The sequence below is a fragment of the Cebidichthys violaceus genome, unplaced genomic scaffold (assembly GCF_023349555.1).
Source record: "Cebidichthys violaceus isolate CVI_PGR_0920_01 unplaced genomic scaffold, fCebVio1.0.p SCAF_1, whole genome shotgun sequence".
Taxonomy (NCBI): Eukaryota; Metazoa; Chordata; class Actinopteri; order Perciformes; family Stichaeidae; genus Cebidichthys; species Cebidichthys violaceus.
Window position 1 is genome coordinate 2,710,445 of NW_027176262.1, and position 17,147 is coordinate 2,727,591.

The following is a 17,147-nucleotide window of genomic DNA, read 5'->3' on the forward strand; positions in this document are numbered from 1 at the left end:
GTGGTTTCGGTGGGGCTTTGTTTGTCTACCTGAACCGACTGATCGTCCAGTTCATCAGGAAACAGAAGGCCATCAACAGGTTCCTCATGAAAAAGTAAGAGGAACCTTCGATTTACTCCACTACATTGACTACAGCTATACTTTTTGTTTGATGCATAAGCTACGGTTTGATCTCTCTCTCTCTCTCTCTCTCTCTCTCTCTCTCTCTCTCTCTCTCTCTCTCTCTCTCTCTCTCTCTCTCTCTCTCAGGCGTCTGCTGTATCCGGCGCTGGTCACTCTGCTTGTCTCCACGCTAACATTCCCACCTGGCTTTGGACAGTTCATGGCTGGAAAGGTAGGTTCTGTTCACACCCGCTCAGCACATCGCCGTACCGCAGCCGCAAATCTGGCAAATCCAAAATGTGGAAGTGAGCCGGTTAGAACTAATATATCTAACCTGCAGCCAATCACAGTATCTCACACCTGAATGTATCCTCGTATGCTTTCACTGAGCACCTCTATGCATGATTTATATGTTCACTGTATTTATATATATATTCACTGCATGCTGTTGTGGTTTTGGATCCTTTCTCAGAGCAGTCGTGTCATCGTTTCATAACGGCCTGATTAAAGTTCACGTCTGTGTGCGACTGTTTTTTAATGTTCACGACACAGGTTCAAGTGTGTGTGTGTGTGTGTGTGTGTGTGTGTGTGTGTGTGTGTGTGCGTGTGCACGGATGAGCATAATCCTTTTTGCTCCTGGGATGACTTGTGTGTGTGTGTGTGTGTGTGTGTGTGTGTGTGTGTGTGTGTGTGTGTGTGTGTGTGTGAGTGTTTTCTCTCCAATTTCACCCCCTTCTTCTGTCTAATTATCAGAATTATCAAAGGCATATCCTGTGCAGCCACACACACACACACACACACACACACACACACCCACCTCTACCATTTGTCAGCGTTGCTTCCTAATGAGAGGGTGAGTCAGGCTTCGGCCCACACTGACCCACTCCTCTTAAAACGCTCCAGATTCGGCGTCTTAAATCTCGGCGTCTCGCTCTCAGACCCCTTCAGCCGTCAGAGCCGTGACGGCGGGCGACAGCCGTCCCCGGCTTTCACGCCTCCCTGTCTGCTGCCTAACATCCTCAGTGACGTCTTTCAGCTCGTCGTCTCCTCGAAGTGTATTTGAAGGATTTGCATATACATACATTACATTTGCATCTGGACTCGGGAGAGCGCGGAGTTGAAAGGGGGGCGATCATCCTCCATCGAGTCACATGTCAGAGTCCTCTCGGAGTTAAGTGAATGCATGTCAACGGGCAGAAGAACAGAGATTAGCACATATTAACTACATGTTTCCGGTACAGGGAGTCACAGGGTCTACTCACAGTTTGGAGCACTTTGCTGAACATACAGTACTTATGCTCGATGACTCTCGATGAGAGAGAGCAGCTGTTGGAATTCTTCATTTCGGTGGTGTTAGCCTTTAGTTAAAATAGGAAAGAAGCTGGAATAGAAAGAACCCCCCCGCCCAGCCCCGCCCCCTTTCCCATGTTTGCATATGTTGACGATGTCCCCTTCCTGTGGCCTTCAGCTGACCCAGAAGGAGTCTCTGGTGACGCTGCTGGACAACCGGACGTGGGCCAAACAGGGCATCGCCGAGGAGTTCGACTACATCGGACACTCTGAGGCCTGGAAGCACCCGCAGGTCAACGTCTTCGTCACCCTGGTCCTCTTCATCGTCATGAAGGTAGGAGAGAACAACCCAGAGAAGATGTGGACATTTTTGATAGTCTGTCCACGCTCTCACTTTCCCACGCATACGGTACGCTGCAGGTGGCTACAGTGGCCTTCAAGATAAAGGAAGGTAATGAGGACAGAATTGAACATGGCGGTTTTATAAATGGGAGGGTTTTGCTCTTTAATGCTGGACCCGGGCTAATGGGAAGGTATTGGATCAGAGCCCATCTCCGCTCGTCTCTGGTAAAAGAACAAAAGGAGAGCATGTTGAGTGAAAAGTTGGAACGTGGCCTCACCGCTGTTACAAAGTTTGGCCGTTTTAAAGTTCCTCTTTGACGCGATATCGCTGAGTGACGGAGCTGATGAGATTCATTTAAAACACACGGTGTGTAGGAGCTTATATCTTCACACCTCAGGGTTACACTTAGTGCTGTAGGTCACTGAATGATGGGGCATTTTGGCTGTCGCCATTTTGTTTTTTGGACTTTGCCATCTTTTTTTTTTTTTTTGCATCCAGAAGAGGGTGGAGCCAAGTACAACCAAACGCTGAAAATGTTTTTTTTAGGCAACCAAAAATTTTACAATTAACCTTCATGAAGAAGAAAACATACACTGTAAAGGGTTAAAAGGTGTATGACGAAAACACGGACAAACTCCCAGACCGGGTAGCGACCTGTCAATCACAAGGTAGCCCCGCCCCTAAAGCATACCCTGCTTTATGATCTATTTTTACTCCATTTAAGGGCAATGACAAGGAGTCAGAATAAAAAACAAAGGTTTCTTTTAAGACGATCAATACAAAACAGTATTATTATTATTATCAGTGTCTCTGTTTTTAGATGTGATACAGCGCTGACACATATTTTGGACAGGTGTACAGCAGCATCTTTGCTTTTGTTTCAACATAGCGAGATACCTTAAAGCCTACTTTTAAGTCTGTTAAAAATCATTGGGAATGTCAGGAAATTAGACGGCATGAAGACATCCATATAAAGTATTTTGATCGCTCAGCCGGTTTCATTGTTGTCGAGGTGAAAGTCACGAGGGGAAGGTGGATATTACTTTAAACGTATCGGTATCTGGCTTAAAATATACAAAATCACTGTGGTGGAAAGTGTCGGAACCAAGCCGCTGCACTTTCGGCCCTCAGAGGGACAAAGAACAAGGTTGTATATTTTCTCTTTCATGTAAAGTCTCCTCCTGTTTCTCTTTGGCTCTCGATAACGAGAGAAGTTTGGAGCCCAGCTGAACTCTGTGTTTAGAGTGCTGCTTGTGTTGTGATTAGATTGGCTTTTTTTTTTTTTTAACGGAACCGTTAGTTGTCCAAGCCGCTCTGTTCGGCTGAAATGAAATGTCCTTTTACAAACGGCTGCAGGTTAGGTTAAAGAAAACATTTTGAAATCTAGTTTTATGCATTTATGATTAAAAACATATACACTGTTTTCAGCACAATTATCAGAACAATACGAACATTCAGGCTCCCTCTTGTGGCTCAAAGGTGAACTGAAGAAATTCTGCTGATTTATTGAGCGAACTCCAATAAAACCTTTGGGTCCCGACCCGAATCTTTAGGAACGGGTGGGCTGTGGCTCAGAGAGAGAGCGCGGGCCGCCGTCCAATCAGAATATCGGCAGTTCGATCCCCGGCTACTTCAGTCCTTGTGTGAATGTTTGTTTAGTCCTCGTGGGTAGGTGGGACCCCGCATGGTATCACTGTGTGAATGAGAGTGAATAACACGCGTTATTATAAATAACTCCGATAAGCTTAGCTGAGCTACTGCCGGTACCGTGGTTAGAAACGACACCACGAGTGAAACGGGTATCCAACTCTGGCCGGAAGCTCCGGTGTTAAAGTTCTGTGAGCACAGAAGTGAATGTGTGACAGCAGTGACAGGAAGTGACTCACCGGCTCTCCGTCGTTGTTTCTGAGCAGAACAATACAGAGCAGCTCTCTCAAGCTTTCTGTCCGTCACGTATCCCCAAAAAATGACAATATTATGTTTCATACTGAATCCTATAATCTGAAGAAAAAACACTTCCGTTCTCTCATTTGTGTGTGTGTGTGTGTGTGTGTGTGTGTGTGTGTGTGTGTGTGTGTGTGTGTGTGTGTGTGTGTGTGTGTGTGTGTGTGTGTGTGTGTGTTTCCCATCCCCATCATCCTCCTCTCCTTTTATGGAAATAGCCTGACGTCTGGTCCATAGACTTTATATAAGGAGTGGACGTAGTCATCGTGATGTCACCCATTGGTTTGTGGACTGTTGTTTTGAAGTTTGGCGATTTCACTGTCGGCCATCTTGGATTAATGCCGTCGCCATGTTGTTTTTTTACAACCAATGAACAGGAAGTGACCATATTTGAAATGCGGAGGAGTGACGTAGAGACGCCGTATACGTCTCTGGTAGAGACCTGTCAATCACTGTAAGCCCCGCCCCCTAAAGCATCCCCTGCTTTATGGTCTGTTTGACTCTAAATGGAGCATAATGTACTAAATGAACATCATGCTGTATTGAAGAAGACTGTAAACTAGAGATTGAGACCATAAACTCATGTTTACAATGTTTACTGAGGGAATAAATCAAGAGAGAAGTAGAGTCATTTTAGACTAGACTTCTATACAACCAGAGGAGTCGCCCCCTGCTGGACACTAGAGAGAATGCAGCTCATCCCACATGTGTGACGTTGAGGTGACATGTGTACAGTAGAAGGACAGAAACACACACACACACTTTTCCAACTTTAATCACCCACCTGCAAAAATGTCATCGAGCTGCTCTCAGCATCTATCCGTGGGCACGTACTGACTCACGTCCTCTCACACACACACGCACACTCACACACACACACATACACACACACACACACACACACACACACACACACACACACACACACACGTCCTCTCACACACACACACACACATACACACACACACACACACACACACATACACACACACACACACACACACACACACACACACACACACACACGTCCTCTCACACACACACACACATACAGCATTCAAAGTGAGGCTGTAATGGCTCCGTCTAATTACAGCCTTTGGTTTTTCTTGGATTCAGCCTGGTGATTTTCAAAGGGGGAGATTGCTCTCTCTCTCCCTCTCTCCTCTCGGTTAATGAATGGTTCTTTTATTCGACATGGCAGCCATCTTGTCTCGTTGCGCCTCCTTTTCATGCTGAAACTTCTGGTAAGGCCTCTCGTTCCAGCTGCTCAACTTTTGAGGTGCGCGGAAAGCTTCCGGTGTCGGTCAGGATGTCCGTGTCGGCCGGTCAGCAAACAGATCTGCTATAAATACTTTAATTATGTGTGTGTTCGTTTTTGATACGGCACATAAAGTGGAAAGCCTTGAAACGTTGCTCTTTGTAAAGTTCACTGCACCTGTTGTACTGCCGAGAAAGTGTTTTGTGTATTTGTAGCTTGTTGGGCTACGCACACACACACACACACACACACACACACACACACACACACACACACACACACAGAAACCTTCTAACTTATTTGGCTATTTTTAGTGGTGTGCAATTAGGCACATCAACAGCTCTCTATGAGGAACACTTTTATTAATATACAGGTGTGTGTGTGTGTGTGTGTGTGTGTGTGTGTGTGTGTGTGTGTGTGTGTGTGTGTGTGTGTGTGTGTGTGTGCGCATCGGAGTGACAGAGCTGGCGGGACTGTAATTGGAGTGGGAATAGAAGAAGGGCCCCTGAGGGTCCCCTGAGGCCCCCAGGCGATAGACTGTCCTCTGAATGTGACACTCTCTCACACACACACACACACACACACACACACACACACAGTATAGGCGTCCTGGATACTGCGTCATAACTGCAGCCGTACCCTTGACCCGAGCGTCCTTCCCTTCTCTCCTCACTCCTGTTTTTTTTGGGGGTTTTTCTCTCTCTTGCACTTTTATTCTCGTGTTCAACTTCAACTCGGTCACCAGAATTGAACCTATTGCTGAAAGTTATGATAAATCAAGTCGAATCGAGACCTAAGGGGGCGTGAGGTGTTGTAACGGGTGAAATGTTCACGTATTTCAATGGAAGGCTATGGCTAGATGGCTTTTTGTTGCTCTGAATGAACCCAGAGGGCGACAACAAATACAAGAACAAAAGTGTAAGGCCTTAATCCTAAAGATTCAGACATGTGGGATATGCCGTTGTTATTATTATTATTCTATATATACTATATATACATGTACAGCTCATTCAGAGTTCTCAGTCAACTGGAAACTTTAACAAAGTTGACGCGTTCAACCAGCTTAACGGATGCTAACATTAGCTTAGCTTTCTCTAAAATCTGCTGAGGACGGTGGTTTCTTTAGCTAGAATAAATCCCTGATGGATCTGCCACTGTTGTTTAACAGGTGTCAACAGTATTAAGGAGGATAAGCGCAATTTAAAAAAAAAAAGAAAATTATTATTATGCAAAACGTTATTCTCAGCCGCTGGCCCTAAATTTCTCCACTAAGAATTAAACAGATGATGTTTAATCTGTTTAAAGATGTGCACGTGTCCTTCATTAAAATCTGATGAAATTCAAGAATTTCCCATCGGTAATCGGCGCAGTGTTGATCAATTATATGATAAATATGCAATTAATCTGGCTGCGCCGTATCTATCGGTTATATCTGTTTGCTTTAATGAAAAGGCCGACGTTCACCTGGAGGAAGCCGTCTGTGTTTCCTCCTCCAGCGGTGCAGCCGGAGTGAAGCAGTACAGCAGGTCGCGTCTTCGCACATTCAAATCGCAACCTCGAGGCGTTCAGCTCGGCTCAGCAGGAATCGCGATGAACGATACGTTTTATTCGCAAATTACACAGAAATATCATAACGCGCCGAGGTTGCGTTGGGTCGTTGAGCTGAGGCTGAATCGGTTTCCTGTTCTTTGTGTTTCAAGTGTTCGACTCCGAGGAGAGCTCGCCTTCTGTCTTGTCCATCCTAAATTAATTCATGTGGTGCTTTCTGTTTGGTCCAATACAGAAGTCTTCAATAGGGCCTCCGGGACCCCTAGGGGGTCTGTGGAGGTACTGCAGGGGGTCCGCAAAATTTTTGGTTGATTAGACAATTTTTTATTTTTTTTTAGATGTCTTTAAATACACAACCTTATACACCACATGAATCCAACAAATGGATAAATGGAGGCAGATGTTATCTCTACCCGCCCCTATCGCTGCTGTGCCAATCACGCTGGCTCTGTCAGGTTCCCCGTGATTGGCCGAGAGCCTTTTCAGTCCCCAGCTGACTAAGATCCCAGACACAAAGACGCACGCTGCAACATTATTTGAAAAGAAGATACCGTTGTAAATTTTTTTTAAAAACAACGACATTTACTTCACCCACGAATCCTTGTGCAATCATTTTTGCAAGATATTCCTGGCTGAAACACTGCAGCTTCTATCAACAACAGCCAACTACTGAGGCCAGTATATTATTATTAAGTGTATGTATGGACATTGTAATGAGCGAAAATGGATCGTTTTGTTACTCAAACCAAAAAACATGAATCTGTCCATTATTTTAATAGTTCAGTATTGTATGCAAGATAACAGGTATGTTTATGCATGGCAGTGGTACGTTTCCACATCTCTGTTTAAAATAAAAACGTCAATTTGAATAGCTTGTATGCATGATTATTATACAAGGTGTGTTTATGAACCTGTGTATTATTTAAATAGCTTAGTATTGAATGCACAATAGCAAGGTGTGTTTATACATGGCACTAGGCCCAGTTTAATACAAAACACAATTTTAAACAATATATATATAGTAGGGGGTCCCTGCTCCATCTCCCTATCAGTTTGGGGGTCCTTGGCCTGAAAAACGTTGAAGACCCCTGGTCTAATGAGTCGGCGGTATTATAACGGTAGTTCTCTTAACAACCGAAATAGATCAAAAAATGACCACTATGACTGGTGACACGACAAACGACACACCGTGTCATGTTCAGTTTGACCTCTTTGAATTGATATTTGCACCTTGATGGACGCTCACATCAGCAAAGATACATGTTATTTGTTTACAATCATTTTGAGAGATCATCTCTATATTTAAGGTTCTGATCTGCTGATTAGGTTCAGAATGTCATGTATTATAATCATAATGGTTCATTATCGTTGCTCTATATTGATTGCTATGAGTCACATGAAAATATTTAGTATTTATAAGGTGTCTGGGTAAAGTTTCTACTATTTTAGGTGAACAAACGCATCACTAATAACGTCTACTTATGAAATCAGTCTCTTGTATTGACTGAATTTAATGATTTTTTTCTCTTTCTAAAAGAGTTTAGCCGTGAAGCGGCTCTATAACTATAAGTCTCATTAAATCCGCCGTCAAAATTCATTAGGTCGTATTTAATTGGATTTCAGTGAAGAAGGTTTTCACTGCTGTCAATTGTTTTTGCCCTTTTTTTTTACGGTTTTAAACCAACAACCCACTCAAGTCTCGGCTTGCTTTTCCTGCCCGTAGGCTTCTGCTCCCTCCCACGGTTTATCAAAGTGCCCCCTTCAGTTTGAGGTCGGAGATCCTCATAAATTTTTATGGTCATGCACTACCTCAGTGAGATGTACACTTGGATTACATTCGATTAGATTAGATGAAAATTTAATGATTCTTCTGGGGGGGAGGGGAGTGAGTCATAGCTGCTTCACAAAAAAATGGATATAGCAGTAGCTACTGTAGGAGGACATTAAGAGCAAATAAAAGAGTATGTAGACATATTTCTGGAAATGCTAACGTCTCGTTAAAATGATCAAGTCTCAACTATACGGTCATACTCTGTGAAAAGTGCTTCAGGAATCAGAAATGAAAGCTACCCGCCTGATTGTATCACTTTGTAGTACATTTGTTCCATAAGGCTTAAGACCTTGTAAATTGTGTGTGTGTGTGTGTGGGGGGGGGGGTTCAGCAAGACATGGTTTTAACCACGGAGTTTGAGATTGATGAAGTCAATGTGGAAGTGTGTTAAAGCTGCATTCTCTCTAGTGTCCACCAGGGGGCGACTCCTCTGGTTGTATAGAAGTCTAGTCTAAAATGACTCTACTTCTCTCTTGATTTATTCCCTCAGTAAACATTGTAAACATGAGTTTATGGTCTCAATCTCTAGTTTACAGTCTTCTTCAATACAGCATGATGTTCATTTAGTACATTATGCTCCATTTAGAGTCAAACAGACCATAAAGCAGGGGATGCTTTAGGGGGCGGGGCTACACAGTGATTGACATGTCTCTACCAGAGACGTATACGACGTCTCTACGTCACTCCTCTGCATTCTGATAACTTCCGTTCATTGGTTGCGAAAAAACCACATGGTGACGGCCGTAATCCAAGATGGCGACGTCCAAAACGCAGAACTCGATACTTCAAAACAGCAGTGTACATTTCCACAAGTATTGCTGTAGTATTGCACTGTTTGAGTTCCACCTTGACCAGCTGCTTATTGTTCATGTTAAAATAATAATACAAAATCATAATACCATAGCTACAGTGCATCATAAAGTCTAATCGGCTGATATACTGTGGAAATACTTAGTTAAAAGTAGAAGTACACACGTATCGTTATTGCTACTGAGGACCCAAACTTCCAGCCAGAGGTGATGATGTCATTAGTGGCTATTAGTGTCCATCTCCTTGGTAACCCCCGAGCCACCCGGAGGGGGACACATGGTTATGTCTCCTGTCCTACGAAGCCGGAGAAGAAACCTCAGAGCAGGCGTCCTGTCACACTCACCTGTGTGTGTGTGTGTGTGTGTGTGTGTGTGTGTGTGTGTGTGTGTGTGTGTGTGTGTGTGTGTGTGTGTGTGTGTGTGTGTGCTGAATTTGTCAGCTACTCCTAGATTCTAATGATCACTTACGTTTTGTCTTTGTGTCTAATTGTCTATAATTGCTCCCTCTGGGTCTTTAGACAATAAATAAGACAAAACAACAACAGATGTCTCAATAGTTTAACTCTTATAATTGAATTCATTGCTATACCTATATGAGCAAATATTAGTTTTTAGGTTGCAACTTCTCTAAAAAATAATTTATGATGTTGACAGTTCTTTGTTTGTCAGCAATCCATTTGAACAATATATGGTTCTGCGGTTGTCACATAGTGTTTAAACAACCCCATAAAAAGGATATTTGTTCACATTTTTATGACCCGTTATGGCCGTTATTAGACACCGTTATGATCCACTGCATTGTCGAACGCTTCAGATGACAGCTGGTTTCATGGCTAACTGTAGATTTACAACTGAATTAAATTTCCTTGTAGTGCGTTTTTCTTTCTTCTTCAAATTCCTCCTCAGAGTTCGTGGCCTCTGTAATAAAGTTAAAGCCGACATGTTATGAGTTCCACACATCCTTTAAACCTTCCCGGCTCTTATTAAGGTTTACTGGCCGAAGTGGAAGAGGAAGAAGAAGACAATTCTCGAGAAGTCCGAAGAATTACCCCCACGGCTGTCACGTTTTTCCCTCAAGAGAATTATTTTGTGTATCCAACCGGTTGTGTGTCTGTTGCTCTCTGGCGCCTGGCGGCGTTCAGCTTTGATTCTCGTCGATGAGTCAGTGTCAGGATGTGAGCGTGGGTGTGTGTGAACACCTACGCACGTATGTATGTGTGTGTGTGTGTGTGTGTGTGTGTGTGCTGGGTGTGAAAACGGCGGCGGTGTAAGGTTACAGACGGAGATCCATTACTTCACCATGGCAGCCGGCCTTAATTACAGCTAACTATAGACGGAGCAGAGGGAGAGGACGGGAGGCATGGAGGGATGGAGAGAGACGGAGCAATGGGTGTAATTAAGAAGTCTATTTGAAACCTCGAGATTATTACGGCGAGGAAGTTTTGTGTAATGGCTTGTACAATACATTTTAAACAATTTCACCGTGAAATAACAGTAAAATACTGGCAGCAGAGACGCTAGTTTGCTGCTATTATACAGTGTAACTACTGTAATCTATTTAACAGTATCTTATCGTGTATATAGGATTACAGTATTTTACTGTATATATGAGCATGTTGTAGTGACGCTGTATAAGTCTCTAGTAGAGGCAGCGACCTGTCAATCACAGTTGGCCCCGCCCCTAAAGCATCCCCTGCTTTATGGTCTGTTTGGCTCTAAATGGACCATAATGTACTAAATGAACATCATGCTGTATTGAAGAAGACTGTAAACTAGAGATTGAGACCATAAACTCATGTTTACAATGTTTACTGAGGGAATAAATCAAGAGAGAAGTAGAGTCATTTTAGACTAGACTTCTATACAACCAGAGGAGTCGCCCCCTGGTGGACACTAGAGAGAATGCAGCTTTAAGACACTTGGTCTGAAGGCTTTGTTTAAATAATAAATGTGACATTTAAAAAAAAAAAGTTAATTATGTACGAAATATGGACTTAGTCAATGTTGTCCACCTCCAATGTCAAGGTTATAATGATCAGTCATATATTTACTAGGATGGATCAATATTACACTGGTTCAAACAGAATTTGAATGAGATGTTTAATCTAACGAGTCCACACTAGTGTGTGTGTGTGTGTGTGTGTGTGTGTGTGTGTGTGTGTGTGTGTGTGTGTGTGTGTGTGTGTGTGTGTGTGTGTGTGTGTGAACGGTACTTAGTTTGAATACAGCCTTATGAATCTGCACAGGTTTTTATTTTCCCCAAAATAAGCATGTCGGCCATTTAAGACTCATATCTGCTTATACTTAGGTACACACACACACACACACACACACACACACACACACACACACACACACACCTGACGATAATGCTCACACATTGTCATTGGTGACATTTCCCTCTTTTTGTTTGTCTTTCCTAATTAGCAGTTTCCTCCGCACAGTGTCGGCCGATCGGCGGGGCCCGCTCATTACCCAGGGTTCATTTCAGGGTCTTTGTCAACTGAAAAGTTGAAAGTGACAGCTCAATCTAACCTCGGCAATAAGCTCCGCATGGCCGCCATACAGGACGGTACACTGCGGCTAATTGAAATGCCACCCTGGTCTTTCTTTTGATGTCGTGTCTTTCTCTTTGTTCTGTCTTAGTTCTGGATGTCTGCTCTGGCCACCACCATCCCAGTGCCCTGCGGAGCCTTCATGCCGGTATTTGTCATCGGTAAGAATACCGGCGAAAAGTAGTCTGTGTGAGAGGGAAGTTCTTGATGAGAGCTGCGCGAGAAGATTGATACCAAACTCGTATACGTTTGTTAAAGCTGAAGCTACAGCCGGTTAGCTTAGCTTAGCATAAAGACTGGAAATAGGGGGGGGACCAACTAGCCTGACTCCGTTGAAAGTTTACAGAATCGGACAACTAGCACGGTTGTTTACCGCGCAGACACCAAAGTGTCAAGATGACACTTAGACAGAGCAATGCTAGCTGTTTTCTGTGAAGCTAAGCTAACCGGTTGCTGGCAGTAGCTTCATTGTTAGCGGACAGAGTAGACATGAGACGTTGGTATCAATCTTCTCATTTAACTCGCGGCAAAAAGAAGCTAATTGTCTTCTTTTTTTCCACCAAAACATCAATCTATTAATTCCACTTTAGAGAAGCAATGACATATTCTTAAATATTATCTGAGTGAAAATATATACGCACACCGTAGCCATGCTTTATGCTAAGACATTGGCCTTCTATGTTTCGGCAACCGTTCAAATGACAGAGAACTGTTTTTTGTTTTACGAGGAGTAAATACGTCTGCCACTTTAGAGCAGTAATACAGTACATTAGTGTTATTTGTTGTTCCCAGTGTTGATTGTGTTCTCTGGTTCTTGCATATCAGGGGCAGCCTTTGGTCGTCTGGTTGGAGAGAGCATGGCAGCCTGGTTCCCAGATGGCATTAACACAGATGGCACCATCTACCCCATAGTGCCAGGAGGCTACGCCGTCGTGGGTAAGTTAAAGACGCAATCACGGCACCTATTCTCACTCCCTGAATTCTCACTTTTAGTACTTTTCTAATGTTTTCCCTTTACTTTGTTTCTTAAAAGCCCTATTTAGTTTTTGCTCTACAAACCATTGTATTAGTGGCAAATATGTCTCACTCATAACCAACTTGGCTTTTTTTAAAAGTGATTCAGTCTTTTCAAGACAAAATGCACTCTTCATTTATTTCTTTTACTTCTCATTAGGTTTCTGTGAGGCTTCGGTGCTTCCGCTTGAGTAAAATGTTTCACTTCTCTTCCCGCGGCTCATAGAAAATGAATGAAGATAAATATTTGCTCCGGCCCGATGCCTTAATGTACAGCTTTCAAGTTAAGACTCCAGATGGACCGTGATGAAAGGAGACATGGGATATGATCAAAACTCAAACTCCAGTTACATTTGCAAGATCACCGGACGGGACTTAATGGAAAAAAAAATAAAAAAATCTGGCTGCACAGCTCAGACAGCAGCTGACAAAATGACAAACTTTCACAGCTCGTAGTGCTGCTGCCAAGGGCTCATAACCTACTTAAAAGTTTGGAAGTTGAAAATATAACTTGTTGCGTAATTCAAAACTTCTGCGAAGAAATAGAAATTGTACCGTAGTAGTTGTTGTTCGCTGTGGCTCAGAGATATATAAAAGCATCTATTATTTCCTTTAGGTCCAAACAGTCAATCATATGAAATAGCAGAGTATTCTTCCTCTTATCCTTTATTTATATATATATATATATATATATACTCGCTGATGTTTTTCCCGTTTTTCTAGTCATTTGCTTTTTTCTTCTCTAATAAAATAAGGAGGGTCGTCCTTCATTTTTTGTTCCTAATGGTCTGACGCATCATAAAAATATCCAAATATATTCATGAATATGTACAATACTTATGTCTATATATATATATATGTATATATATATATATATATAGATAGATAGATAGATAGATAGATAGATAGATAGATAGATAGATAGATAGATAGATAGATAGATAGATATCTATATATATCTTTTCAACCAGGCCACTCTTAGTGATGATGTTTTTGTTAATTTTCGTCCTGCAACATCAGAAAAAGATCTTTATTGTATTTCATGTCTAACGATGTTGTGCGTCTAATGAGATGCAGAGTTGTGAGTCCCTCCACCGAGCTACTTGTTGACAGACGCTTCAGGTCTGCGGTGGCTGTTTTCTTCCTGGGCTGCTGTTGCTAGTGTTGTTGTTGTTGTCGTCGCGGCGGCACTGTTTGCCGATGACTCAGCGCTTCACAGGCCTCTTTCATCTCACAACGGGGCTCACTTTAAGGATTAAATGTTAGGACGGGCAGAGGGAGCCCTAGCATTTATGTGAGCAGGATATATATATATATAAACACGGGCTTAATTAAGTTACAAGAAAGAACAGTGAGACCGGCCTTTGTAGACTCTCTCGCCCACCATCTGTTTCTCTCTCCGCTCTCGTTTCTCTTTATTTTAATGCCTTCATTCTCTTTCTTTTTCTTTTTCATTTATTGGATTGGACTCGTCCATTTTCTTCCGTCTCACTTCGCCCCACGCTGCTCGGTCTGCTCTGATGCAGCTTTTATATTGCTCTTTCCACAACACTTTATTGGATGGGGAAACAATTGGAAGTATGATGGAGCCCTATTGAATTACTTATATAAGTTTTGTTTGGGGGGCTTATTCGTATACAGGAGAGGAATGTGAAGTGAGAGTATGTAACGGTTCAGTCCAGGAAATTGATAACAGGAGGACCATAATACTAGGACTATAATACATATATTGTGTGTATGATATTTTTGACCTTATTTATAGAAATATTGATATTGTGTCCTCTTTATGTTGGTAGCAGTGTAACTCAACTCTGTGACCATCCATCCTGATGGTTCAACAGCAGTAGACATGTTTATGTTTTTATGTACTTCTAGGACAGTAAAGGTTTGTCATATTCTGTATGACATGTATCGACCCATTAGTGAACATCCCAGTATATGTGCTGCATCTTACAGCTGCCTCTAAAAGAAAAAAAACATTAAGTGATATTTTTATTACAGTACGGAGTCCACTAATACATTACATTTATGTACTGAACAGGCTCTTCACATCAGTAAGTGACAAAAACCACGATGTAAAATGCTAAATGTATCAACACGATCAACAATAATAATACTTTATTGCTAAATAAAGTATCAAAAGTAAAAGTGCTTGCTATGCAGAAGAATATAATATAAGAAGGTAATTATTGTATTATTATAGTAGTGATTTTAGGTTGATGGGTGGTGGCGATGGAGCTCATCTTTAGACATATAACATGTTTCATTAGCTCATCATAGCTCTACTGGGTGAAGTATGTGTTTGTAATGTAACAGTAGCTGTCAGATAAATGTAGCAGAGTTTAAAGAAGCATGAAAAAGAAGCTTCACAGGAAAATAATTCATAGTTATACTTCAAAATGACTACAGAATGAAGTTTATTCTTAACTTAAGAACAAAGCGTGTTTGTTTTTTGTTATAGTCATTGGTATTGTACAACATCCTCTCTATTGTATAAGGGATGGTAAAACTATTTATTGCCTTTAGCAATCATGGTAATATTAAAATGTTTTTTTTTTTCATTTTGATGGATGACGCCCCTGAAACCCCCTCAAGGACCCCCTTTATTTAGCACCAGACCCCACCTTGAAAACCACTGATCTGAACAATTGCTTCTCTGTTCATTCGCTCACCTCGACTGTCCTCTGCCCCCCCCCCCACCCCCCACCCAAAGGTGCGGCGGCCTTGTCGGGAGCGGTCACCCACACAGTTTCCACCGCCGTCATCGTGTTCGAGCTGACTGGCCAGATCTCCCACATCCTGCCGGTGATGATAGCGGTGATCCTGGCCAACGCCGTGGCCCAGTCGCTGCAGCCGTCCCTCTACGACTCCATCATCAGGATCAAGAAGCTGCCTTACCTCCCGGAGCTGGGCTGGGGACACCACGAGTACGTACATCATCACACACAACACATCGCAATACGTTCCAAGTATTGTGTTGTTTCAGCAGTACTGTAACGGGAAGCGTGACAACTAAATGTTAAAAATGGTCGGGTTTTTTTAGAAGTTAAACATATTGCAACCAATAATTATCAACGTAAATTACGGCTTGTAATAACAGAAAGGTATGATTTAACAATTCTCCAAAAAAAAATGGTGTATTTTGGAACCAATGTAACATTTTCTAACACATTGTATAACCATGCTAAAACTTCATGAGGTTGAATTGTTCATTGATAAAAACAAGGTATAGTATGGTTAACCTATAGGACAAATACATAAGCTTCCTGCAATGGTTTTAAATCAACAAGTTGCCATTATTTTTATGCATCAGTGTTCTATATTGATCTTTGCAACAAGAAATGACTCGTGTGGGTGAAAGTCTTATTTAAAGGAATAGTCTGATGTCTTTTAGACAAGAAGATCGATACCACACTCTTGCACGGTTAATATGACGCTACAGCTAGTTAGCTTAGCATAGCACGAAGATACAACAAGTTTATTAGTGGACTTTAGAAATGCTGACTTGGCAGACTCTGTTACCTTTGGAGAGAGCTATGCTAACTTCACTCAGCCCAGAGGCAAGCTTTCTACACGTTAGCATGCTAACATAAATCCTATTAGCATCGTATTGTTAGCATCATAGCCTGTTAAAGGTGTTACTTTTAGCACGTTAGCTTGCATGTGCTAGAGTAACATGTATGTTTAGTTCACATACCATGCTAACTACTTTTTACTCAAATAACTATAAATGTGGAATTACATTTCTATTTTCAAGTTTACGTTATAATTTTATAATAAAGTCCCCTCTGGGCTTCCGTACTTAATCACTATTTAAAGCCCCATCAGTTTTGTTTGTTAAAAGTTTCTGTTTGTTTGCTCTGCGGGGGTTTATTTATTTAATTAGTCACATAATGGCTCACTGTGTAAATGTTGCCGGTCTTTAATGTAACGTGTTAATGGCTGAAGCTGAGTGCACAGTGAGTCTTAATGGTTTTAAATACGGCTTTTAATTTAGGTGTTGAACTCCGGATAGCACACGTTCTTGCCTTTCGGGGTACACCTGGAACCACAGAGAGGATTTCACATTACAGAAACCCAAGGTGCCTGGCTCAATGGTTCAACCCTAACATGGCTTTTAATTGCTTTTCCCTCCCATATTATTAATTTACACCAACCACACAACACTGAATGGGATTACCAGCTGCTTTCCGAGCTCGGCGACAACCACACAGAAGCACTTTTCATTTAATTGTTTGGAGACGGTTATTGTTACGGATGCTGGCAAATCATTAGGTGGAGATAATAGTTTTGGATGCATCGTTCACAGATTGGGAGTAATGAGGGAAGAACAAAATAATGTATTTCACCCTCCGTCTGCTCTTCAGTTCCTGTGGCCGTCTACTCGGGTCTTTCACTTCTTCTACGTCAGGACCTCGGTTGACCCGACACCATCTCACATCTCCTCGTTATC

The 17,147-nt window shown here is 42.2% G+C and overlaps 1 protein-coding gene across 2 annotated transcripts in view; it reads left to right on the forward strand.

Annotated features, from left to right (window-relative positions):
• LOC137869042 (chloride channel protein 2-like) overlaps positions 1-17,147 on the forward strand; it is a 115,568-nt gene that overhangs the window by 75,406 nt on the left and 23,015 nt on the right. For both annotated transcript variants that reach the window (XM_068706140.1, XM_068706148.1), the window contains 6 exons: positions 1-94; positions 250-334; positions 1,571-1,726; positions 11,772-11,841; positions 12,506-12,616; positions 15,408-15,621. The exon at positions 1-94 is cut by the window's left edge and continues 8 nt beyond it. In XM_068706140.1, the coding sequence (XP_068562241.1) occupies positions 1-94; positions 250-334; positions 1,571-1,726; positions 11,772-11,841; positions 12,506-12,616; positions 15,408-15,621 (730 nt within the window). The remainder of the gene's footprint in view (positions 95-249; positions 335-1,570; positions 1,727-11,771; positions 11,842-12,505; positions 12,617-15,407; positions 15,622-17,147) is intronic.